Below are 25,838 nucleotides of genomic sequence, written 5' to 3'. Positions count from 1 at the left end.
TTCATATTAAAAATAATTTCAAAAACAATGTTGTGCATTTCAATCAAGAGTTTGTTAGTACAAATGCAAAGGTGTAAATGGATTATGTCTAGATTGTAACTTGGACTCAATATTCTTGCTATCCAGTAGATATCATCGGCCAGAATGGCACTCTGTTGTATATATTTTGTATTTTTGTATTCTAATTGTTAAAATAAGGCAATTCATGTCATCAGCGGTATCCTAACTCCTCTTATCCTTCCTACCACTACCATCCTCACTTCCATTCCCACTCTTCATATCCTCCCCAACCCTTGCCTTCCTTTCCCACCCCTCCTTTTGGGCAAGTCTAAGGACAGCCATCTATCTGTTATAAAAATAAAATAAAAAATATCCAGTAGATATAACTTCAAATTCTTTAAAATTTGATACTGAAAGATGAAGCCATTAAAATCTGTCTATTGGATCTAAATTTCCATTAAAACCAATAGAAAATTTTAAATAGAAAATTCAATATATGTTTTTTATTACTGTTTTTTTTTTATAGAATACATTTAATACATTATTCATACAATTTTAAATAGGTTTTGTCAAATACATTTTATATAAAAACTAACAAAAAATTATTAATAAAAAATATATTAATAGTTATTTTAGTACTTTAATATTCTTTAATAATATATTATGCAAGCTAGAATATTATACTATAATTTTATTAAAAATACAAATTCAGGTTGATTATTACTAGTTAGAGATTATTTTTTTATACTACTTTATTGAAATTCCTTAACTTGCATCATTTTCAATTACTAAAATATTACAACATTATCTGACAATTATGATGACTTTTTATTAAATTATAGATAAATTCTACAGCTTATCTGAAAGGTATTTTAATTATCCTGAAAAAGCATTTTACTAAACAATAAAGACTCATAGATATTACCTAAAATTAAGCCCATGCATAGGACTTTTTAAAAGAGTAAGATTTAAAAAAAAAAAAAAAAATTTTTTCATAACTTAATTTATTAATTTATACAATATAAGTAGATAGAATAGCACAATACAATAGACTGAGGAAGATCAAAATGAGTACAAAATAAATGTTATATATATATAGTATTGTTTTATTAACATTTTTCCATTTGATTTGCCAAATTGGAGGGGTTAAATCACCAATAAACCCTCCCATAGGTCTTGCCTGTGATTATATAAACCTCTTCATAACTTTATGGAAAATATTAGAAACTGAAAACAGATCCTATGAATACATTCTCGAAAATTTTATATTACTTTAGCAAACTATTTATTTTATTTATGGCATTTTAAGTTTATTTCTATCTAATCTTATGTTAATCACATATGAACTTTATAATAATGCATATTATAAAATCCAATTAAATCAAAACAATAGTATTATTGATACTATTTTACTTTTTAACATAACTGTAGTATTGACAGATGGATGATTAAGGTGGTTAAGGCCTCACCCTATTGCTCTGGGAACCCAAGATGAAATCCAGGCATGCAACCCCAAGAATATTTCATGGGTGTTCTGTCTTAGACCTGTCTGTCCTTGTTCCTCAACACCCAGCTGCTCATTGTGGACCTGGCCAAACTCATGATGGACATAGAAAAGGGCCTCTCAGTGCCCACAGGGTGGAAGTAATTCAAGGAAAAAAAACTATAATAGAACAAGAATATAGCCAATGTACTGAATCATGAATGTGTTTCACTCTGCCACTGTAACCAAGCACAAAAATTCTTCAAAATCCAATATTTGAATTTAGAAAAAACTTCAAAAATTCAGACATCATGTCATGACTTTTTGATTTTTTATAATCATAATACTTCTACTACTATTCAATTTCCTTGCATTAATAAGTACTATTAATTGTGCACTTTGATAATAAAAACATTTAATTCTGAGAATTCAATTTGAAAATGCTGTTAACATTAAACACATAACTCTCTGAAAAGCCTTATTGTTTATTATAACATGATATAACAGTAAATTTGATTATATAATTTATAGTCATATAAATGATAGTAATGTTATAACTCAGCGCTGTCCAACTTATCATAGTCCGCGGGTCATATTTTTTTTTATCAAACATTTCGGGGCCAAGAAGGTTGATAAACCACACGACATTTGCATAGTGCTACGGTTCAGTAAGCACAAATCGGTCAGCGAGTCCGATGTTGACGCTATAAAAAGGCGGCAGTTCGACACACCGGATATACGTCACTCTCGTCTAAGTTCGACTTGGGAATTTTTTTGTTCAATAATAAATGTGAATTCTTCTTCCTGGAAAAAATAAGACATTCCCTGAAAATAAGACCTAGCGCATTTTTCAGAGCAAAAATTAATATAAGACACTGTCTTATTTTCGGGGAAACACGGTAGTAAAATAATTTTAATATTAATAATAATAATTCAATAATTATTGATAGTAAAATGTACTCGAGGGCCGTAAAAATTATTTGGCGGGCCGTATACGGCCCGCAGGCCGCCAGTTGGGCAGCGCTGTTATAACTTATTTCTGAGCAATTTTAAAATATATAGTTTTAAAATATAACATTTTCAATATCAAAATTATATTCTAAAATTTTTGAATTGAGATTTTTTAAAAATTTAAATCATCAGTGAATAGAATGCAAATTATTCTAAATAAATATATCTTTGTTTTTATTTATTAATGGTATTTTGTGCAATTATTTTTACTTTTATATAATTATTTGAAAAATATAACCTATTGTATACATACTATAATTCACACATTAAAAATTTAAATAGTACAAAACAATTTAACGAAAATGAACATAAACTGATATTAAAATTTCATGTTTAAGAAAATTATGTTAATATACAGTACTATACATAAAAAAAGTCGTTTAGTATTCAATCTGCAATAGTAAGTCACATTAAAAAATAAATTAATGATTTATTAAATAAAACGATAGTCATTTATTATTATTATTATTAGTATTGTCATATTCTGTAAAAATGGAGGGAAAGAGATCAGAGAGAAGATGGATGGAATCAATCAGATGCCTTATAATTTGGGACCTATCAACTACGATCTCAGGCTACAGATATGTATGTAGATAAGTATAGAGGACTCAACCTGTAATTAACAGAGGAATTTGAAGAATTGTCAATATTCAGTTTTAATTAGCACTTAAATTGTATTAACAAGCCTTTCTATATATAACAAACATAAAACCATATTAAAGATATTTTTCAATTAATAAATTGGTAAATATTTTTAATATGGTTTTATTTATGTTTGTTGTTATTATGTTTTATGTAGAAAAATGTATTGTAAAATATTTTCTTGAGAAATAAAATAAGTTATTAAACAAAGTTCCAGTTAAATCAGAAATACAGAGTAAGTTGTCTGGTAAAGCAACTTTAATACAGATGGAAAAGCAAACCAAATACAATAATAACCTATTTCATTTGAAATGGACTGTCATTGGATTGCACATCCACCTGAATTAAAGCTGCCTTACCAGCAACGCACCCATTGTTAGAATAGATATGCAGTTCTTTTAAAAAATTGTTTATGGAGGATGGTGTAACTAATTCTATGATTTTGAAATATGCTTGATAAATGCATTTAGCACTTATTTATAAAACCTCACATGGAAGAAAAAAAATCTTGCATGTCTCATACTACATTATCCACAAATGGAATATTAATTATTGTTATATATGCAAAAATAGTCAAAAAATAACAAAACAACTTTCTAATCATTCCATATAATGTGATGATTTCGTTTAGTCATATTTAATGCAATAAAAAATGAAATTGCACGATTTTCATAATTTAAGATTGTAGTTAATTAAGTAAAGTTCTAGTAAAGAAAAACAGAGAGTTATATTAAAAAAATTTAATAATCAAGTCAAACAATATACAAAAAAAAACAACAAAATAGTTTCTTTGTCAAATATTTTTCATTGTATAAGAACAATTGTAAAACAATATAATTTATCAACAAATAAAATACTGTATAATGATATAAAAATGAATATGTTAAAATGAAATGCAATGAATTTGTATGCAGCATACAAAAAATCTGGATAAAATTGACATACAATGTCATAAAACTGTCAATTGGTAATATCAATAACATTAATCATACACACTATCAGACATTAAAAACACCTCCTAATGATAACTTATGGTTGGGAATACATTAAATCCCAAATTTCAATGACTTTTAGGAATGTTTCTAAGATTCACAGTACAATACAATAAATACTAACATCACCAACAAGTTTTGATTACAGAATAAAATAAAAATTATGTAAAAGTCTCTAAAACACATTATAGTTTGTTTATTGACGGAAAACATATAAAGGATGTTAATTCCGTACAAACACTAAGTACAATTTTTGCATTGATCATCCTTTTTAAAATGAAAATTTTAATCATTTCTTAAAATTCTTCTTCACTTGAATCTTCTCCAAAATTATATTTAATTGGGGCTCGTGATCTAGCAGATCGGGATCTCTGCACAGCTGTATAGGTATCGGGAAAACCATCTTCCTGTTCAACATCTGATTCAGTTTTTTTCAAAACTTTTTTGGATTTTATTTCTTTTTCTAAATTTCCATCTTCCTCATATAAACTCTTCATATTTTTTTTCTTAGGTGCCGGTACTGATTTTTTTAAACCTGCAGTAGGTTTTTTAGGTTTTGGCATAAAATCATCATCAGATTCCTCAGAAGAAACTTTCTTCCTAGGTCGTTTTTTCTGTTGTTTCTTTTCTTTTTCTATAATAAGTTCTACACCTGAACCATCGTCATCAGAATTAGATACAGCAGACAAATCACAAATATTTTCATTTGCTTCTGTAACATTATTTTTTTTCTCATTAGAGAAGAGAGAATCAAACAAAGATTCCTTATTGTCTGTAGTAACAAAAGCAGTTTTTCTTTCATTTTCTTGTAGAGATTTTGGTTTCTGGACCGATTTAAAACTGTCATCACTATCATCAGATAAAGAAATAACTTTATCATCTGCTTTCTTTTCTTCTTTTTCTGAATCAGAAAATACATTATTTTCTGAAATTTTTGCATTATTTACATAAGTTGGAACTTTAGCATTTTCAAAATCAGACATATCACTATTTTCAGATATAAATTTCAGTTTATTTTGTTCATCTATATCTTCATCACTATCAAAAGTATATTTGGCTCGAGCAGCAGCAGCAGCTCTTCTTGGTGCCACATCTCTCTTTTCAGTAGGAATTGTAATATCATCCACATCAGAATTATTTGATTCATTACCATCTGATTCAGAAGACCACGGATTTCTTTTAGGCCCTTTCTTATTACCTTTAGGAGAACCCGACTTCTTGACAGCTTTTAATAATGTGGAACTACATTTCAATTTCTTTTTCATTTTATTGGACTTATCAGAATTCCCAAGGCCTTCTTCACCATTTTCACAAAGTTCTTTAATCAATTCAGAGTCAGTTTTCTTTCCTTTCCCTCTTCTTTTACCTTCTCCAGTACCTAAAGGTGTTTTCTCTGCTCTCTTCTTCAAATCTGGATCAATATGTGGAATCACTCTCTGACCCATGGGTGAAGGTTTAGTTTCCTCCAGTGCAACTTTACGACCCTTTCCAGATTTACCCAATTTTATTGCCTTTTTAGTTCCACCAATTATTTCATCTTCTCTTTCCTTCTCTTCAACACGATCTAGTTCGACCATAAGGTTTGTTAAATCGTCTTCCCACAGATCTGCAGGTGTTTTCTCTCTTAAGGCTTCCAATTCTGCCCGTTTATCATCACGCTTCTTTAAAAGTTCATCTTTCCTCTCTCTTGTTAAACTCCACAGATTCATACCTAAGAGATAGTCATAATCAGGACCTGAACTGTCCCTTTCTTCATCATCTTCATTTGTTTCTTCATTGTCAGTATTTTTGTTCTGTGATTCTTTCCAAGACTTTACAGGGTCTGATTCATAGCCCCTTTCCTGTAAAGTTCTAATCAGTTCTGACTTTTTGCGATTCTCTATTATTATTTTACCTTCAATTTTCTCAAGAATAAAGCGAGCCTGGCTATCTAATTTTTTGCTCTCTGCTGTAAGCATTCCCTCTAAATAAGCCTTTCTTCTTTCGTAACAAGACAGACGTACCTCAAAAAATTCTTTAAGAATCTCTTCTGGAGAATCGTATCTACGTAAACAACCTTTATGATCAAACAAAACCATAGATGAAGTTGAAAGTGTAGTCTGCAACTTAAAAACTTTGTGAAGTCCCTGTTCTTCTGATTTTGAAAGTTTCTCTTCGTTCATTGTCACAACAAATCTCACTGTACTATCTGTATGATATTCTTTATAGTCTGTTATAAGAGATGGAACTTTGTCACTTCCGTGAAGCATCGTTTCCAGCACTTGTTCTTTGTAAGTCTGAGTCCAAGTACGAACCGGAAGTTCAGTGATTTCCAATTTATTCGAACTCAAAATCGACACTTCACCGTTAATAACATAACGCTGATTATCTAACTGCTCTATAACTCCTTTGAAGTTCTTAAACCACGGATTCATTTTAACCGGTTCCTCTCCCTTCAGCATCCTTCGAATATTTGAAACAATTTCTCTAGGATTGTAATTAGGAATTTTTGTACTCCAACCTGTACCTATACCTTCGCACCCGTTCACCAGTACCATAGGAATGACGGGAATATAATATTCAGGTTCGATACGTTGATTGTCATCAAACAAGTGAACGAGTAGTGGCTCGTCCAACTGTGAAAATATCAGCTTTGCTAGTGGACTCAGCATTGTGAAAATATAACGGGGACTTGCTGCGTCTTTCCCCCCTTGCAACCTCGTACCAAACTGTCCAATTGGTTGCAAAAGATTAATGTTGTTACTTCCCACAAAATTCTGAGCTAAATTAATGATTGTTCCCATCAGAGCAGATTCACCATGATGATATGCAGAATGTTCTGCTACAGAACCAGCTAACTGGGCCACTTTTATTTCTCGTTTGTCGTTTCTCTTGAAACAAGTGTACATCACTTTGCGCTGTCCCGGTTTCAGACCGTCGACAAGCGAGGGAATCGAACGTTCGTTATCCATGTTGCTGAAAAGAATCAGTTCTTTGTTCACAAAATCGTTGAACGTAATGTTTGTTGTGTTTTTTCCGTAAAGGTATAACTCGGGCAATCCAAGCTCTCTTCTGTGCTTTCTCTCTTCCATGCCATTTGTTAGCCACTCTTTTCTTTGATCTACCAACTTCTTACTGAATGCAAGTTGAATGGCATTATCGTCTTGAGTTCCTTCGTACTTGAATTTTATCCTGTGTCGATTCATATCTGCAAAATATTCTTTTGCTTCTTTAGAAGTGCTTGTGCCCAAACCTTTGTAGTACTTTATCTTCCATGTATTCCAGTTTGGAGTTTGTTGTTTCCATTCCTCGTATTCTGGTAAACTGTAAAAAGACATCTCTTCTTTGCCTTTAGAAATTTTCACAATCGGGGTGATAAATTCTTCCAGGAATGGCAGTCTTAACAAACTTGGCCAATTATGATGAATAAAATTGATCAACAGTCCCTTAATGTGTGAACCGTCCTGATCCTGATCAGTCATGATCATCAGCCTTCCGTATCTCAACGTCTTAAGATCATCTATGCTTTCGTATTTCTTCTTATACTGCAATCCCATAATTTTAATTATGTTATTTATTTCTTGATTTTCTAAAATCTGTTTGTGAGTAGCTTCTCGAACGTTTAGCATTTTCCCTCTCAGCGGAAACACTCCGTACTTGTCTCTTCNATGAACTAACTATAAATAACTATTCTAATAATTAATAAATACAGTATTTTTATTATGTATAGAATTGGTTATGTTTTTATACATTTATAGATTAATTCACTATACAAACATCTGTTCATATTAAAAATGATTTCAAAAACAAAACTAAATATTTACATTTAGTTTTGTTTCTATCCAATCATTATAGATATGAGTTTTCTTGGTTGTTGTAAAGCTTCAGAAGATTATAACTCTAAATTATGCAGTTCTCTTCTAACTACTCAAAAAATGTTCTTTGACAATTGTTATTGGTATTCTCTTGAGAATGATCAAACTAATAGACACCAATAAAAGAAATTCTACTGGTGTATATGCTATTGGTCTCTGAAAGCAAATAAATTTTATAATCAAGTTTTATTAGGATGACTATAATAACTAAAATATTTATAGATTGGCAAAATAGAAGTTTTAAAGTAGTAGTTTTAATACAACACTATTCTAAAAATTCATGTTTATATAATTAAAACTTATTCTGAAACAGATTGATGCTGTAACTTGTCCTCTTGATAAAATTATACATGTGAATGTGACATTCTACACATTCAATATTTGTAAGATAAATTAAAATGACTAATGATTATAATTACATATACTTCATTTTCTTGTAAATTATGTTTATCTAAAAATTTTAATATTTAAAATGACAGCAATTAAATTTTCTTATTTAATTTAGAAACTTGTTTTAGAAGGAAAATTTTTGTTAGAAATTTAGTATAGGTTAGCTACAATTTTAAGACAATACAAAAGAGAATAAGTGAGATACCTGCTATTAAGAAAATTTTAAACAGAAAATAATGAAATAACTATAAATAACTATTCTAATAATTAATAAATACAATATTTTTATTATGATTTTATACATTTATAGATTAATTCACTATACAAACATCTGTTCATATTAAAAATAATTTCAAAAACAATGTTGTGCATTTCAATCAAGAGTTTGTTAGTACAAATGCAAAGATGTAAACATAATAACAAATTAAATGGATTATGTCTATATTTTAACTTGGACTCAATATTCTTGCTATCCAGTATATACAACTTCAAATTCTTTAAAATTTGATACTGAAAGATGAAGCCATTAAAATCTGTCTATTGGATCTAAACTTCCATTAAAACCAATAGAAAATTTTAAATAGAAAATTCAATATATGTTTTTTTATAGAATACATTTTATACATTATTCATAAAATTTTAAATAGGTTTTGTCAAATACATTTTATATAAATACTAACAAAAAATTATTAATAAAAAATATATTAATAGTTATTTTAGTACTTTAATATTCTTTAATAATATATTATGCAAGCTAGAATGTTATACTATAATTTTATTAAAAATACAAATTCAGGTTGATTATTACTAGTTAGAGATTATTATTTTTTTATACTACTTTATTAAAATTCCTTAACTTCATCATTTTCAATTACTAAAATATTACAACATTATCTGACAATTATGATGACTTTTTATTAAATTATAGATAAATTCTACAGCTTATCTGAAAGGTATTTTAATTATCCTGAAAAAGCATTTTACTAAACAATAAAGACTCATAGATATTACCTAAAATTAAGCCCATGCATAGGACTTTTTAAAAGAGTAAGATTTAAAAAAAAAAAAAAAAATTTTTTCATAACTTAATTTATTAATTTATACAATATAAGCTCTTTTTTCTTGACGTGCTTTCATTTCTGCCATTAGTCCACTGCCAGAAGTTAATCCAGATGAAAATTTATCTAGCCCACGAATTCGTGAGATATCTGTAAGAAATATAAAATACCATCGGTAAATACAATTAAAATTTTAAAGAATTCTTGATGAGTTTTTCAACAAGGAAAATCTGTTTAATGAGTAATTCCAAGTTAAAATCAAACAGATAATTTATATAATTGCATAATTAGTTGTTCTCCGTAACTGTAGAAAGTTATGCAATAATAAATAACCTACTAAATTACAATATCCATCACACAACAGTAAATGTATAACATAGACTCAACTTTTCAACACAACTGCATGTAATGCTAAAACATAATAAAACAGGAGCTTTTAGTAATTTTTCTTTGGTTTGGTGAAAACAGAACTTTATATATTTACATAATCCTATCATATTTAAATAAATATGTTTAAATAGTCTTAATATGTTACATTGCTGGCATAACTGACCATATTTGACTTGGACTTAATTGGATGCTTTAGACCAAAAAACACAAAATAACGACACTTAATCAAGCCTTACATCCACAAAGTGACACTGACAGACTATTTTCTGTACAGTGAAGGAGGAAAAGAACTAACAGATTAAACAATTAAACAAACTATTGAAGAAGAAAATAGAGCCCTATTGGAATACATAAAATAAAATGAAGACATGGACATGGAAATTGCTTGGTTTGCAGTAATGATTAATTACTGCAAACCAAAGAAACAAAGGAAGCATACTGAAAAGTGCAATTGACAATATGAAGTCCAACCTGAAAAATAAAGCCCTCCATGGCCAATACCTTAAGAATATTGATGAAAAAATTGATAGAAGAAGAACTACTCTCATGTTAGAGTGGTTAAGAAGAAAAAAACAGAAGGCTCAATTTTTGCTGTATAGGAAACAAACACTAAGAACAAATGCAATTAAAACACAAATTGAAAAGTCATATAATTATCCCAAACACTATCTCTGCAATGAGTGAAAAACTTGCAAGCATATCATAAGCTGCTGCAAGAAAATCATGCAAACTTACTACTTTAAATGACATAACAAAGTATTAACAATAAGCAATTATTTAGCAGGCTGCAATTTTTAATCATATTTTTAATTTTTATTTAACTTAAAATATATGCTTTCCATTTCAAATTAGTAGTGGCTTGCCCCTGCACATCATACTTTTCCTTTAACAGCAATTGTGCCAATCATCTATCTAACACCTTTTGGAGAAAAATTTTTGAATTTAAATAACATGACTTCCAGTTTGCATCAGAAGTTCTTATATAGTTAATCCTGACCCTAGGTTTCCATATCTGGTCTCATCTTTCATCTATCTAACTCTGTTCTCAAGATTAAGGAAAGATAGACAACAGTGAAAATTTATGTCTACCATTTTTTAAATTGCAACCCAATGATTCACTCAAACCTTTGCAGAAAGTATTGCTTTCATTGCAGCAAGACTTAATATGATCATAAAATAGAAAAAAAGATTGTTGAAAATGGGAGAAAACTGTTTTTATGGGGCAAAGCTATTTTTTGTGGGTAGTCATCATATGCTATAGAGCAGCAGTCACCAACCAACAGTACATGGACCACTGATGGTCTGCGAGAAAATTTTGGTGGTCCATGGAGAAATTTGGACAGTGATGAACTGAAGGTTATGCAAAGTATTACAAAAGAATGCAAAATGCTTGGCTACTTTTTCTCACTCATTGGGAATATTTTATTTGAATCTAAAACCAAATATAAAATGACTGTAATCATTAAATGAGCCATTCACAAGCCAATTGATTAACTCCACATTTTGAATTTTTTTAAATTTTAGTGTGAAAGCACTTATTATAAATATAAAAAGTTATGAGTATATCAAGTTTTCCTAATAATAAGGATCAATACCACTTAATGACAAAATTTTATTGGCCATCAAAAAATTTTTTATTTATTTCAGAAGCCAATCTAAGTAACTCCATACTGTAACGTTAATCCGCACGCACACACTCCAATTGCAATGCTGCAGTGTGTGATGACCAGTGCTTTGTAGATAACAGTAACTTATTTAATGTTATCTCATCACAAAACGTAAGTAAAAGAAATTAGTTAGTTAGAGTCCAACTGCCGCAGAAGTAAACATACTTGTGGAATATTGAACGATTGTTTTAATTNATGAACGAAGAGAAACTTTCAAAATCAGAAGAACAGGGACTTCACAAAGTTTTTAAGTTGCAGACTACACTTTCAACTTCATCTATGGTTTTGTTTGATCATAAAGGTTGTTTACGTAGATATGATTCTCCGGAAGAGATTCTTAAAGAATTTTTTGAGGTACGTCTGTCTTGTTACGAAAGAAGAAAGGCTTATTTAGAGAGGAGAATTTCCTACTCTTTCAGCAAGAGGAGGTGGAGAATCATCTTTATCTTTCTTTAAAGAATCAACATCGGTTTTTTTGCTTCTTCCTCTTTTTTTACCTTCTCCAGTACCTAAAGGCGCTTTCTCTGCTCTCTTCTTCAAATCTGGATCAATACGTGGAATCACTCTCTGACCCATGGGTGAAGGTTTAGTCTCCTCCAGTGCAACTTTACGACCCTTTCCAGATTTACCCAATTTTACTGCCTTTTTAGTTCCACCAATTATTTCATCTTCTCTTTCCTTCTCTTCAACACGATCTAGTTCGACCATAAGATTTGTTAAATCATCTTCCCACAGATCTGCAGGTGTTTTCTCTCTTAAGGCTTCCAATTCTGCCCGTTTATCATCACGCTTCTTTAAAAGTTCATCTTTCCTCTCTCTTGTTAAACTCCACAGATTCATACCTAAGAGATAGTCATAATCAGGACCTGAACTGTCACTCTCATCATCATCTTCATTTGTTTCTTCATTCTCAGTACTTTTATTCTGTGATTCTTTCCAAGACTTTACAGGGTCTGATTCATAGCCCCTTTCCTGTAAAGTTCTAATCAGTTCTGACTTTTTGCGATTCTCTATTATTATTTTACCTTCAATTTTCTCAAGAATAAAGCGAGCCTGGCTATCTAATTTTTTGCTCTCTGCTGTAAGCATTCCCTCTAAATAAGCCTTTCTTCTTTCGTAACAAGACAGACGTACCTCAAAAAATTCTTTAAGAATCTCTTCCGGAGAATCATATCTACGTAAACAACCTTTATGATCAAACAAAACCATAGATGAAGTTGAAAGTGTAGTCTGCAACTTAAAAACTTTGTGAAGTCCCTGTTCTTCTGATTTTGAAAGTTTCTCTTCGTTCATTGTCACAACAAATTTCACTGTACTATCTGTATGATATTCTTTATAGTCTGTTATAAGAGATGGAACTTTGTCACTTCCGTGAAGCATCGTTTCCAGCACTTGCTCTTTGTAAGTCTGAGTCCAAGTACGAACCGGAAGTTCGGTGATTTCCAATTTATTCGAACTCAAAATCGACACTTCACCGTTAATAACATAACGCTGATTATCTAACTGCTCTATAACTCCTTTGAAGTTCTTAAACCACGGATTCATTTTAACCGGTTCCTCTCCCTTCAGCATCCTTCGAATATTTGAAACAATTTCTCTAGGATTGTAATTAGGAATTTTTGTACTCCAACCTGTACCTATACCTTCGCACCCGTTCACCAGTACCATAGGAATGACGGGAATATAATATTCAGGTTCGATACGTTGATTGTCATCAAACAAGTGAACGAGTAGTGGCTCGTCCAACTGTGAAAATATCAGCTTTGCTAGTGGACTCAGCATTGTGAAAATATAACGGGGACTTGCTGCGTCTTTCCCCCCTTGCAACCTCGTACCAAACTGTCCAATTGGTTGCAAAAGATTAATGTTGTTACTTCCCACAAAATTCTGAGCTAAATTAATGATTGTTCCCATCAGAGCAGATTCACCATGATGATATGCAGAATGTTCTGCTACAGAACCAGCTAACTGGGCCACTTTTATTTCTCGTTTGTCGTTTCTCTTGAAACAAGTGTACATCACTTTGCGCTGTCCCGGTTTCAGACCGTCGACAAGCGAGGGAATCGAACGTTCGTTATCCATGTTGCTGAAAAGAATCAGTTCTTTGTTCACAAAATCGTTGAACGTAATGTTTGTTGTGTTTTTTCCGTAAAGGTATAACTCGGGCAATCCAAGCTCTCTTCTGTGCTTTCTCTCTTCCATGCCATTTGTTAGCCACTCTTTTCTTTGATCTACCAACTTCTTACTGAATGCAAGTTGAATGGCATTATCGTCTTGAGTTCCTTCGTACTTGAATTTTATCCTGTGTCGATTCATATCTGCAAAATATTCTTTTGCTTCTTTAGAAGTGCTTGTGCCCAAACCTTTGTAGTACTTTATCTTCCATGTATTCCAGTTTGGAGTTTGTTGTTTCCATTCCTCGTATTCTGGTAAACTGTAAAAAGACATCTCTTCTTTGCCTTTAGAAATTTTCACAATCGGGGTGATAAATTCTTCCAGGAATGGCAGTCTTAACAAACTTGGCCAATTATGATGAATAAAATTGATCAACAGTCCCTTAATGTGTGAACCGTCCTGATCCTGATCAGTCATGATCATCAGCCTTCCGTATCTCAACGTCTTAAGATCATCTATGCTTTCGTATTTCTTCTTATACTGCAATCCCATAATTTTAATTATGTTATTTATTTCTTGATTTTCTAAAATCTGTTTGTGAGTAGCTTCTCGAACGTTTAGCATTTTCCCTCTCAGCGGAAACACTCCGTACTTGTCTCTTCCGACAACACCCAATCCAGAAACGGCAAGCGTCTTTGCCGAATCACCTTCCGTCAGAATAAGAGTACAGTCTATGGAACCTTTCGTACCGGCATCGTTAGCGTCTTCTAATTTCGGTATTCCCCGTAACTTAGAATGTTTTGTGGCACTACACTTTTTATTAAGTTCTGTTTGAGCTTTAAACCTTACCCATGACATGATACATTCTATGATTCCACATTTAATCACTTGATTAAAAAACTTATCACTGAGTGGACATTTAGAACCAAAATTTTTTGCCTGAAGTGTCATGTTTTCTTTAGTTTGTGAATCAAATGTGGGATTTTCAATCAAACAATTAACAAATACCCACATGTGATTTTTTATCTGGAAGGGCTTTATTTGAACACCACCCTTATTTTTCTTCTTCACCACATCTGCAAGTTTGCTGACAATCTGTTCTGTCACATAATCCACGTGACGTCCACCCTTAGTAGTAGCAATGCTATTTACAAAACTCACCTGCTGAAAACCTCTTTCACTCATTGTCACAGCCACTTCCCATCTGTCATTCACACTTTCATAAACAACTTTTAACGGATTTCCTTGTTCGTCGTTCTTGTCTTTAATGTACTGCTCAACGTATTCTTTAAATCCACGTATCGGTAACCTTTTTCCATTCAAGTACACTTTTACTCCCCGGCTAGATCCTGCCACATCGTACACTCTTCTCGACATCAAAGCGACAGTATCTTTGTCCAAAACTTCCATTCCAAATTTGCTCAAATCAGGAGAGAATGTAACACACGTGAAATCTTCTCCTTTATTCGGAATAATACGAGCTTCTGTTGTTTTTGACATGTTATCAGTCCAGCACTGTTTAAAACTTTTCTTGTATTCTTTCGAAGACGTTTCCACAACAAATTTAGTACTGAATATGTTGCAGAGTTTGGCACCATATCCGTTTCTTCCTCCCGTTACTTTCTTCTCTTCGTCGTTGTAGTTTGACGAAGTTAAAAGGTGACCAAAAATTAACGACGGAACAAATATCTTTTCTACTTTGTGTTCGACGACGGGAATTCCCTTACCGTTATTCCAAATACTTATTTTATTATTTTCGGGATCAATGTCGACTTTTATGCAGTCCATGCTTTTATCTCTTTGCTTGTTATCTGCAGCATTAACTAAAATTTCGTCAAAAATTTTGTAAAGTCCAGGAACGAAACTAACATCACGAAATATCATCCCAGTTTCCGGGCCATCGTAAACCCACATAGACTGAGTAACTGGTTCGACTGAGCCAATATATGTATCTGGTCTCAACAAAATGTGCTCAAGTTGAGTCTTTTTTTGATAGATTCTTTCTACAGACAGTCTTTTATCCGTTTTCTGTTTATAGTCTCCATTATCAGCCAATTCTTGATTTTCGCAAAAAAAGTCACTTAATTTCTCCTTTTTGGATGCCATCACGATCCAAATAAAAACTCATTCGATTGACAAACACTAAACAGTTATCATTTAAACATATTAATCTCGATAACAAGGTGTTGGATTGCAATCTGTATCCCAGTAATCATCGAATATTTTATAAATTGAAAAATTAAAAATATTTTAAAGAAATTATTTTCGTTTTCTCGTTTGATTACATTTTATATATATATTGAATCGAGTAACTAAAAAATAGATGAATAAAAAAATTTATTAAGAGAAAGTAAGTCGAACGTCGTATTATAGAAGAATTCCTGATTCTGAATAAATATTAATGTCAAATATTTTTTAATATTAATTAATATATTTAAATTTGGACAAAGTTTTTGTCATAAGTTTTAAATTTATTTTTGAATGCAGACGAACCTGTAACCACAAACGCCATCGGTTACGAGAGTATAGAATTCGAAGTTTGTCTTTTAGTTAACGGTCGTTCGAAAGTGTGAAAATAGTTTTCTTTTATCTCAAGTTTATGTTAATTCGATCAGTGTTTAAATTAACTTAAAAAATTACTGGATTATAAAGTAAGTTCGAAGGACAGTATTACGATCGTTAATGCTTGGTTAAGCTTTTAATTTGATACTCAAAATTTTCAAAATGGCAACGAAGAAAGAAAAGATCGTTGAATACTTCGGAAGGAATAAGCCGTTAGAAGATGATGAAGAAAATAAGAAGAAATCCGATAAAAGATTATCCGTCGAACGAATTTATCAAAAAAAGACTCAACTTGAGCACATTTTGTTGAGACCAGATACATATATTGGCTCAGTCGAACCAGTTACTCAGTCTATGTGGGTTTACGATGGCCCGGAAACTGGGATGATATTTCGTGATGTTAGTTTCGTTCCTGGACTTTACAAAATTTTTGACGAAATTTTAGTTAATGCTGCAGATAACAAGCAAAGAGATAAAAGCATGGACTGCATAAAAGTCGACATTGATCCCGAAAATAATAAAATAAGTATTTGGAATAACGGTAAGGGAATTCCCGTCGTCGAACACAAAGTAGAAAAGATATTTGTTCCGTCGTTAATTTTTGGTCACCTTTTAACTTCGTCAAACTACAACGACGAAGAGAAGAAAGTAACGGGAGGAAGAAACGGATATGGTGCCAAACTCTGCAACATATTCAGTACTAAATTTGTTGTGGAAACGTCTTCGAAAGAATACAAGAAAAGTTTTAAACAGTGCTGGACTGATAACATGTCAAAAACAACAGAAGCTCGTATTATTCCGAATAAAGGAGAAGATTTCACGTGTGTTACATTCTCTCCTGATTTGAGCAAATTTGGAATGGAAGTTTTGGACAAAGATACTGTCGCTTTGATGTCGAGAAGAGTGTACGATGTGGCAGGATCTAGCCGGGGAGTAAAAGTGTACTTGAATGGAAAAAGGTTACCGATACGTGGATTTAAAGAATATGTTGAGCAGTACATTAAAGACAAGAACGACGAACAAGGAAATCCGTTAAAAGTTGTTTATGAAAGTGTGAATGACAGATGGGAAGTGGCTGTGACAATGAGTGAAAGAGGTTTTCAGCAGGTGAGTTTTGTAAATAGCATTGCTACTACTAAGGGTGGACGTCACGTGGATTATGTGACAGAACAGATTGTCAGCAAACTTGCAGATGTGGTGAAGAAGAAAAATAAGGGTGGTGTTCAAATAAAGCCCTTCCAGATAAAAAATCACATGTGGGTATTTGTTAATTGTTTGATTGAAAATCCCACATTTGATTCACAAACTAAAGAAAACATGACACTTCAGGCAAAAAATTTTGGTTCTAAATGTCCACTTAGTGATAAGTTTTTTAATCAAGTGATTAAATGTGGAATCATAGAATGTATCATGTCATGGGTAAGGTTTAAAGCTCAAACAGAACTTAATAAAAAGTGTAGTGCCACAAAACATTCTAAGTTACGGGGAATACCGAAATTAGAAGACGCTAACGATGCCGGTACGAAAGGTTCCATAGACTGTACTCTTATTCTGACGGAAGGTGATTCGGCAAAGACGCTTGCCGTTTCTGGATTGGGTGTTGTCGGAAGAGACAAGTACGGAGTGTTTCCGCTGAGAGGGAAAATGCTAAACGTTCGAGAAGCTACTCACAAACAGATTTTAGAAAATCAAGAAATAAATAACATAATTAAAATTATGGGATTGCAGTATAAGAAGAAATACGAAAGCATAGATGATCTTAAGACGTTGAGATACGGAAGGCTGATGATCATGACTGATCAGGATCAGGACGGTTCACACATTAAGGGACTGTTGATCAATTTTATTCATCATAATTGGCCAAGTTTGTTAAGACTGCCATTCCTGGAAGAATTTATCACCCCGATTGTGAAAATTTCTAAAGGCAAAGAAGAGATGTCTTTTTACAGTTTACCAGAATACGAGGAATGGAAACAACAAACTCCAAACTGGAATACATGGAAGATAAAGTACTACAAAGGTTTGGGCACAAGCACTTCTAAAGAAGCAAAAGAATATTTTGCAGATATGAATCGACACAGGATAAAATTCAAGTACGAAGGAACTCAAGACGATAATGCCATTCAACTTGCATTCAGTAAGAAGTTGGTAGATCAAAGAAAAGAGTGGCTAACAAATGGCATGGAAGAGAGAAAGCACAGAAGAGAGCTTGGATTGCCCGAGTTATACCTTTACGGAAAAAACACAACAAACATTACGTTCAACGATTTTGTGAACAAAGAACTGATTCTTTTCAGCAACATGGATAACGAACGTTCGATTCCCTCGCTTGTCGACGGTCTGAAACCGGGACAGCGCAAAGTGATGTACACTTGTTTCAAGAGAAACGACAAACGAGAAATAAAAGTGGCCCAGTTAGCTGGTTCTGTAGCAGAACATTCTGCATATCATCATGGTGAATCTGCTCTGATGGGAACAATCATTAATTTAGCTCAGAATTTTGTGGGAAGTAACAACATTAATCTTTTGCAACCAATTGGACAGTTTGGTACGAGGTTGCAAGGGGGGAAAGACGCAGCAAGTCCCCGTTATATTTTCACAATGCTGAGTCCACTAGCAAAGCTGATATTTTCACAGTTGGACGAGCCACTACTCGTTCACTTGTTTGATGACAATCAACGTATCGAACCTGAATATTATATTCCCGTCATTCCTATGGTACTGGTGAAGGTTGGAGTACAAAAATTCCTAATTACAATCCTAGAGAAATTGTTTCAAATATTCGAAGGATGCTGAAGGGAGAGGAACCGGTTAAAATGAATCCGTGGTTTAAGAACTTCAAAGGAGTTATAGAGCAGTTAGATAATCAGCGTTATGTTATTAACGGTGAAGTGTCGATTTTGAGTTCGAATAAATTGGAAATCACCGAACTTCCGGTTCGTACTTGGACTCAGACTTACAAAGAGCAAGTGCTGGAAACGATGCTTCACGGAAGTGACAAAGTTCCATCTCTTATAACAGACTATAAAGAATATCATACAGATAGTACAGTGAAATTTGTTGTGACAATGAATGAAGAGAAACTTTCAAAATCAGAAGAACAGGGACTTCACAAAGTTTTTAAGTTGCAGACTACACTTTCAACTTCATCTATGGTTTTGTTTGATCATAAAGGTTGTTTACGTAGATATGATTCTCCGGAAGAGATTCTTAAAGAATTTTTTGAGGTACGTCTGTCTTGTTACGAAAGAAGAAAGGCTTATTTAGAGGGAATGCTTACAGCAGAGAGCAAAAAATTAGATAGCCAGGCTCGCTTTATTCTTGAGAAAATCGAAGGTAAAATAATAATAGAGAATCGCAAAAAGTCAGAACTGATTAGAACTTTACAGGAAAGGGGCTATGAGTCAGACCCTGTAAAGTCTTGGAAAGAATCTCAGAACAAGAATATTGACAGTGAAGAAGTGAGTGAAGATGATGAAGAAAGGGACAGTTCAGGTCCTGATTATGACTATCTCTTAGGTATGAATCTGTGGAGTTTAACAAGAGAGAGGAAAGATGAACTTTTAAAGAAGCGTGATGATAAACGGGCAGAATTGGAAGCCTTAAGAGAGAAAACACCTGCAGATCTGTGGGAAGATGATTTAACAAATCTTATGGTCGAACTAGATCGTGTTGAAGAGAAGGAAAGAGAAGATGAAATAATTGGTGGAACTAAAAAGGCAGTAAAATTGGGTAAATCTGGAAAGGGTCGTAAAGTTGCACTGGAGGAGACTAAACCTTCACCCATGGGTCAGAGAGTGATTCCACGTATTGATCCAGATTTGAAGAAGAGAGCAGAGAAAGCGCCTTTAGGTACTGGAGAAGGTAAAAAAAGAGGAAGAAGCAAAAAAACCGATGTTGATTCTTTAAAGAAAGATAAAGATGATTCTCCACCTCCTCTTGCTGAAAGAGTAGGAAATTCTCCTACAATATTAGAACAGAAAAATAAAAAGAAAATGAAACAGGGGACTTTATCATTTAAAGCTGCAAAGAAAACAAGTTCTCCTAAAGGTAAGAAAGGTTCAAAAAGAAATCCTTGGTCATCTGAGTCTGATGGTGGTCATTCTGATTCTTCGGATTTAGAAGACATTGAACCAACTGAGAAACGTGAAATTGTTCCTAGAAGAGCTGCAGCAACTGTTCGAAGTAAATATATATTTGATAGTGATGATGATGATGATGAACCAAAAATAATTAATTTGAATAAAAACAGTGATTCTTCTGACATTGAACAGAATAATGAAATATCACCAAAGAAAGATATAGATTCAAAATCTAATGACAATTTCATTCCTGAATCTGAAGATAGTGATGAAAGTGTAAAACCAATATCTAAAACCAAGAAAGGTGAAAAATCTTCTAAGAGTAATGTAGTTGCAGATAATGATGCTTTATTTGAGTCTCTCCTTTCTGACGAGAATAAAAATAATGCAAAAATGGATAATAATGATGACAATTCAGATCTATCCTTTGATGAAAATATTTTACAGATGAAAGGAAATGAACAAAAAAAGAAATTAAAAGCCAAAAAACGACCAAAGAAAAACGTCTCATCAGATGATTCTGAATCTGAATTCAAACTAAAATCCAAAAAATCTACTGCTGTTCCTAAAAAAGGAGGGAATAAAAGAAAAAAAGTTGATGATAGCAATGGTGCAGGACCAAAACCAAAATTACCTGCTAAATCTAAAAAGACTGTAAAAAAGAATTCAAGTGATGATGATGGGGATGACTTCGATGACGATACCTTGGCAAAAGTTACTGTAACTGAACAGCGATCACGTTCCGCTAGATCGTGTGTGCCCGTAAAATATCATTTCGGATCTGACTCAAATGAAGAAAGTTAAAACATTCTCATGATTTATTATGTCATTTAAATCACACATATTTAAGATTTGTCTAACATTATAATTTGTTTCTCAATTTATTTAAATCAGTTATCATTATTTTTGCATTATATTCATTAAATATAGAAATATATCATTTTTATAATATTTTTTCAAAATATAATACGAGTTTTGTGGTTCACATATAAGTGATAAAAGCATTTACATGCATTTTGTAATATTAGCTAGATTCAGGAAAGAAACTTCTCAAAGGGGGCATATTTTATATGCATTAGAAAAAATACTGTATATAATCCACATTTTATTACTGCCTTAAAGTTATTGAGAATATTAAAAATTACAAAATTTCTATACTTAAGAATTCATAACTGCAATCATTCATCATTCATATTTGTTAAGTAGTTTTATACTGTTAATAAATATTACAATTAAATATAGCTGTATATTTTTTTTATTCATGAAGAAAGAAATTATTAAAGTTTTAACTTTAAAAAATAATAAAATTAAATTTTTCTATAAAGTTTTTAAAACTGTAAAAATCAATTTTACATGTTTTACTCTTAAAAGTAATTTGTATAAGTATTCATATTTAATTTAGTTTAAATATGTAAATATTTTTGGTGTTTTTTATTTTATGTATATATATCATATAAACATACATAAAATAGTAGCAAGCATTATNGCAACTTTCCGTGTTTATTCTTAAGTTTGTTTTTCGAAATTTTGAATCGCTTAAAGTTCGTTTTAATGTTCTGTTCCATACACATTCGAATTCCTCATAAACATAGCCTGATGAAGACCCGGATGGGGTTGAAAACGTTCGCTGATGTATGAAGCAAGTATCACTGGAGTTACAAAGGTTTTTGTGTGAGAGTATATTTTTCCTCTGGTGCGCAAGAATAGTTTATTTTTTCTTATATAAGATAGAACCAACTACAATTGATTATTTGGAACCCCTTTGTAATAGGTTAACCCTATCACAATAAACTTATGGACAGTACTTACTATCCAGAGAAGGCAATGGGGAAACCACTCTGGTACTAACTTATCCCAGGACAACACTTGGTGTGCAAATTAATCTGTAATAACCTGCGCCAGGTATTTGCCAACATCAGGGTGACTTGATATGACACATGAAGGGAGAGAAATAATACCAATTCTTGGTGTATGATTGTATTAGTTTATCTTTTGAGAATGAGAAATTATAATATAATTACCTCTTTCTAACCTGTTACCGGTGTGTCTAAGTAGACACACCGGTAACAGGTTAGAAAGAGGTAATTATATTATAATTTCTCATTCTCAAAAGATAAACTAATACAATCATACACCAAGAATTGGTATTATTTCTCTCCCTTCATGTGTCATATCAAGTCACCCTGATGTTGGCAAATACCTGGCGCAGGTTATTACAGATTAATTTGCACACCAAGTGTTGTCCTGGGATAAGTTAGTACCAGAGTGGTTTCCCCATTGCCTTCTCTGGATAGTAAGTACTGTCCATAAGTTTATTGTGATAGGGTTAACCTATTACAAAGGAGTTCCAAATAATCAATTGTAGTTGGTTCTATCTTATATAAGAAAAAATAAACTATTCTTGCGCACCAGAGGAAAAATATACTCTCACACAAAAACCTTTGTAACTCCAGTGATACTTGCTTCATACATCAGCGAACGTTTTCAACCCCATCCGGGTCTTCATCAGGCTATGTTTATGAGGAATTCGAATGTGTATGGAACAGAACATTAAAACGAACTTTAAGCGATTCAAAATTTCGAAAAACAAACTTAAGAATAAACGCGGAAAGTTGCGCACGCGCAACCACTCATTTGCGAAACGGTTAACAACCAAAAATAGGAAACTCAACAAATCAGTTACGGGGGTGGTTTCCCTCATAACATTAAGTTCTATCTTATTACATTATTATTTCCACTATACATCATTTCAATTTTTATAACATACAATCCTTATAATATAAGCTAAATCTTAAAGTCACCAGACATACTCCTACATTACAAAAGACTGTTGAATTATAAAACAAAACAATTACCAAATTTATAATAAAAAGATACTGCGTTGTTTGTTAATGTTCTTTAATGCACAGAGGTGTTATCTGAATCAACTGTCAATGCCTCCACAGAAATAAATTTTATACAAATTGGAAAAAAATTACATCTATGATTATATTTTCTTGAAACAAGAAATTCCAAAAGCCATTTGTATCATTTGAAACTCTTTCGATATAACAGGCTCTTTATGCTTCTGACAATATAGTGCTATAAATTAAGACACTTGGCGGATTTTCTCATCTTTATTTAGTTGATACATGTGGAAAAAATTACACGTTTCGAGCTCTTAAGCCCCTCTTCAGGCAACTAAAACATTTAAAAAGGATATAACATACACATAAAAAGGAATAACAAGTTTTGTAAAATTCTTAAAAAATAAAACATACCTATCCATACAGGTTTCTTAAAAAATAAAACATACCTGTATGGATAGGTATGTTTTATTTTTTAAGAATTTTACAAAACTTGTTATTCCTTTTTATGTGTATGTTATATCCTTTTTAAATGTTTTAGTTGACTGAAGAGGGCTTAAGAGCTCGAAACGTGTAATTTTTTCCACACGTATCAACTAAATAAAGATGAGAAAATCCGCCAAGTGTCTTAATTTATAGCACTATATTGTGTCAGAAGCATAAACAAATAGCAAAGCACGGTTTCATATCATCAAAATAACAGGCTCTGTTATAACAATACTTTCACCAAGTGGCTATCATAGGAGATTTAATAACAACTACCATAAGAAATTGAACATGTTACAATATTTTTTTTTTTCCTCTGTGACACATCACTTAATTGAACTACTTTATCAAGATTAATATCATATAAATATACCTTATCATCTTTTATATAATAATCATCTCTTGCAATTATTTTAAATTAAATTGATTATTATCTTAAATTATTTTAAGAGTAACTGGTCCTTATTCAGGCAATACAGATGTGGAGAAAACCTGGAAAACTCCACATGGCCAGCCGTCCATCAAGGCATGAACCAATGACCAAACTCCCAGTATTCAGGGACAGAATCGCTTGGCCACTGGTGGCCTGGTATTATTTGCTTTTGATAATTCCTTTTGCAATAATCATACAAATTATTGCAAAAGGAAAAGTTAATTGATTTCTAAAGTTTTTGTATTTCCTGATGGGAAAGCTGATTCATTATACACTCGTCTAAAAAATAAACAACCATTAATTCTATCAGAATCAAAGTCTCTTCTTGAATGAGAACATCTTGAAGATCTTGGGAGTGTTGGTAAAGGCTAATGAAATAAACTGGGGAGACTCAAACGATAAATCAATCAATAAGAAACCTTTTTTTCTAGCAAATATATTTAATTGAGCAGATACACAGCTCAACTTCAAGTGAAGATTCCTTACTATGTACTGTTCTGTTCTAGTTGGAACATTAGTTCCATGACAACTTAATTCAATTTTACAAATAAATTTCATTTATATTAAGTTAGCAATCTATTGTGGGCCTGGATGAACTCATAAAGGCTTCTGAAAAGGTTTTAGAGCCCATGGGACAGAAAGAGCTTCAAAAAGAGAAAAACACTAGCAAACTGGTCTCTTCATATTGTTCATGGGACCATACTGGTTCCTTATTCTCTCCAGATTCTAATTCAATGTGAACAGAATATTGCTCATTATCTCAAAATCCAATGTTGATGTTCTTGACATCATGTTAAATTATCTTCTGTTCATAGGGGTCGAAGAATGCAATATAGTAAACATCTGACAAAAAGACTATTTTCCTGAATAAGTTATCTAAATAATAAGCTTGTAATTATTAACAAATAATTACAAGCTTATTAGATAAATTAATGAAATATATGGACAAATAATTTTTAAGATATAACAGATTAATATGTTTAGTAATAATGTATATCATATTTAAATATGGAAAATTAATAGTGTAACACATTTACGATCATTTAAATCTCTTTTTATATTGATAAAAGAAGTTTGTTTACTTACTAAAATTATTTTAAAATATCTTCTAATAAATAACATTGTATTTATTGTAAAATCAAATTTATCATTTCATCTTTATATTGATTGGTTCAAGGTTTGTAAATAATATGTTGAAATTACACTAGTTTTAACATCTACTTAATATTATATGAATAAGTAAATAATACAAAGTATAAATTAAATGTCCATTTAAATGTGATTCATGTGATCGAGAATTTCGAAAATGGGGACAATTACAGAGGCATCGCAAGGTACATGCTGATGATAAACCTCACCGGTGCGATCAGTGTGATGCATCGTTCAATTTGGAATCAAATCTACTTCTTCATCAAGCAACTCATTGTACCTCTGATCCTGTTTGTCCAGAATGTGGAAAGAAATTTTCCAGAGTTGCCAGCTTAAAGGCTCATGTAATGTTACACGAGAAGGAAGAGAACTTAGAATGTCCTGAATGTGGAGATGAATTTAGTACACAGCCACACTTAGATAAGCATATGCAAGTACACTGTGATGAAATGACAGTATAAATCAATGATCAGATGATTCTGTATTTCACTTTTCTTGATTTGTTTTATCATAAAACTTTAATACACGGTGTATCAAAACTCATGGTACAAATGCTAAGGGGTGATAGAACACAACTAGACAAGCACAAATCACCTTACAATGCATGCTTGGAACTCAAGCAGTGAAGTGCTAAACAGCTTACTGTGTAATGAAATGATGATAAACAAGAATGACAGA

The 25,838-nt window shown here is 32.0% G+C and overlaps 2 protein-coding genes and 1 pseudogene across 3 annotated transcripts; 2 read left to right on the top strand and 1 right to left on the bottom strand.

Moving 5' to 3' along the window:
- Window positions 1-4,013: 4,013 nt before the first annotated feature.
- Window positions 4,014-15,786, bottom strand: LOC111627427 (DNA topoisomerase 2-alpha-like). 2 transcript variants are annotated; one of them, XM_023370995.1, is made up of 2 exons: window positions 14,194-15,786; window positions 4,014-7,703 (listed from the first exon to the last, which is right to left on the bottom strand). In XM_023370995.1, exons 1-2 carry the CDS (start codon window positions 15,706-15,708, stop codon window positions 4,425-4,427), a joined length of 4,794 nt encoding a protein of 1,597 aa, XP_023226763.1. In that variant the 5' UTR covers window positions 15,709-15,786; the 3' UTR covers window positions 4,014-4,424. The 2 variants fall into 2 exon arrangements, with proteins under 2 accessions (XP_023226763.1, XP_023226762.1); XM_023370994.1 differs by having other exon boundaries at window positions 4,014-7,736; window positions 14,227-15,786.
- Window positions 15,787-16,108: 322 nt separating this feature from the next.
- On the top strand, window positions 16,109-21,518 carry LOC111627428 (annotated as a pseudogene).
- A 2,027-nt stretch (window positions 21,519-23,545) lies between these two features.
- LOC111627415 (zinc finger protein 25-like) lies at window positions 23,546-25,621 on the top strand. The gene is made up of 3 exons (XM_023370982.1): window positions 23,546-23,553; window positions 24,029-24,104; window positions 25,334-25,621. The coding sequence occupies exons 1-3, from the start codon at window positions 23,546-23,548 to the stop codon at window positions 25,619-25,621; spliced, it is 372 nt and encodes a 123-aa protein (XP_023226750.1).
- Window positions 25,622-25,838: the final 217 nt, after the last annotated feature.

This window comes from Centruroides sculpturatus, unplaced genomic scaffold (genome assembly GCF_000671375.1).
Source record: "Centruroides sculpturatus isolate CEXI.00-Female unplaced genomic scaffold, Cexi_2.0 scaffold424, whole genome shotgun sequence".
Taxonomy (NCBI): Eukaryota; Metazoa; Arthropoda; class Arachnida; order Scorpiones; family Buthidae; genus Centruroides; species Centruroides sculpturatus.
The sequence above is the reverse complement of the archived record's forward strand: the minus strand, read 5'-3'. Positions and strand labels throughout refer to the sequence as shown.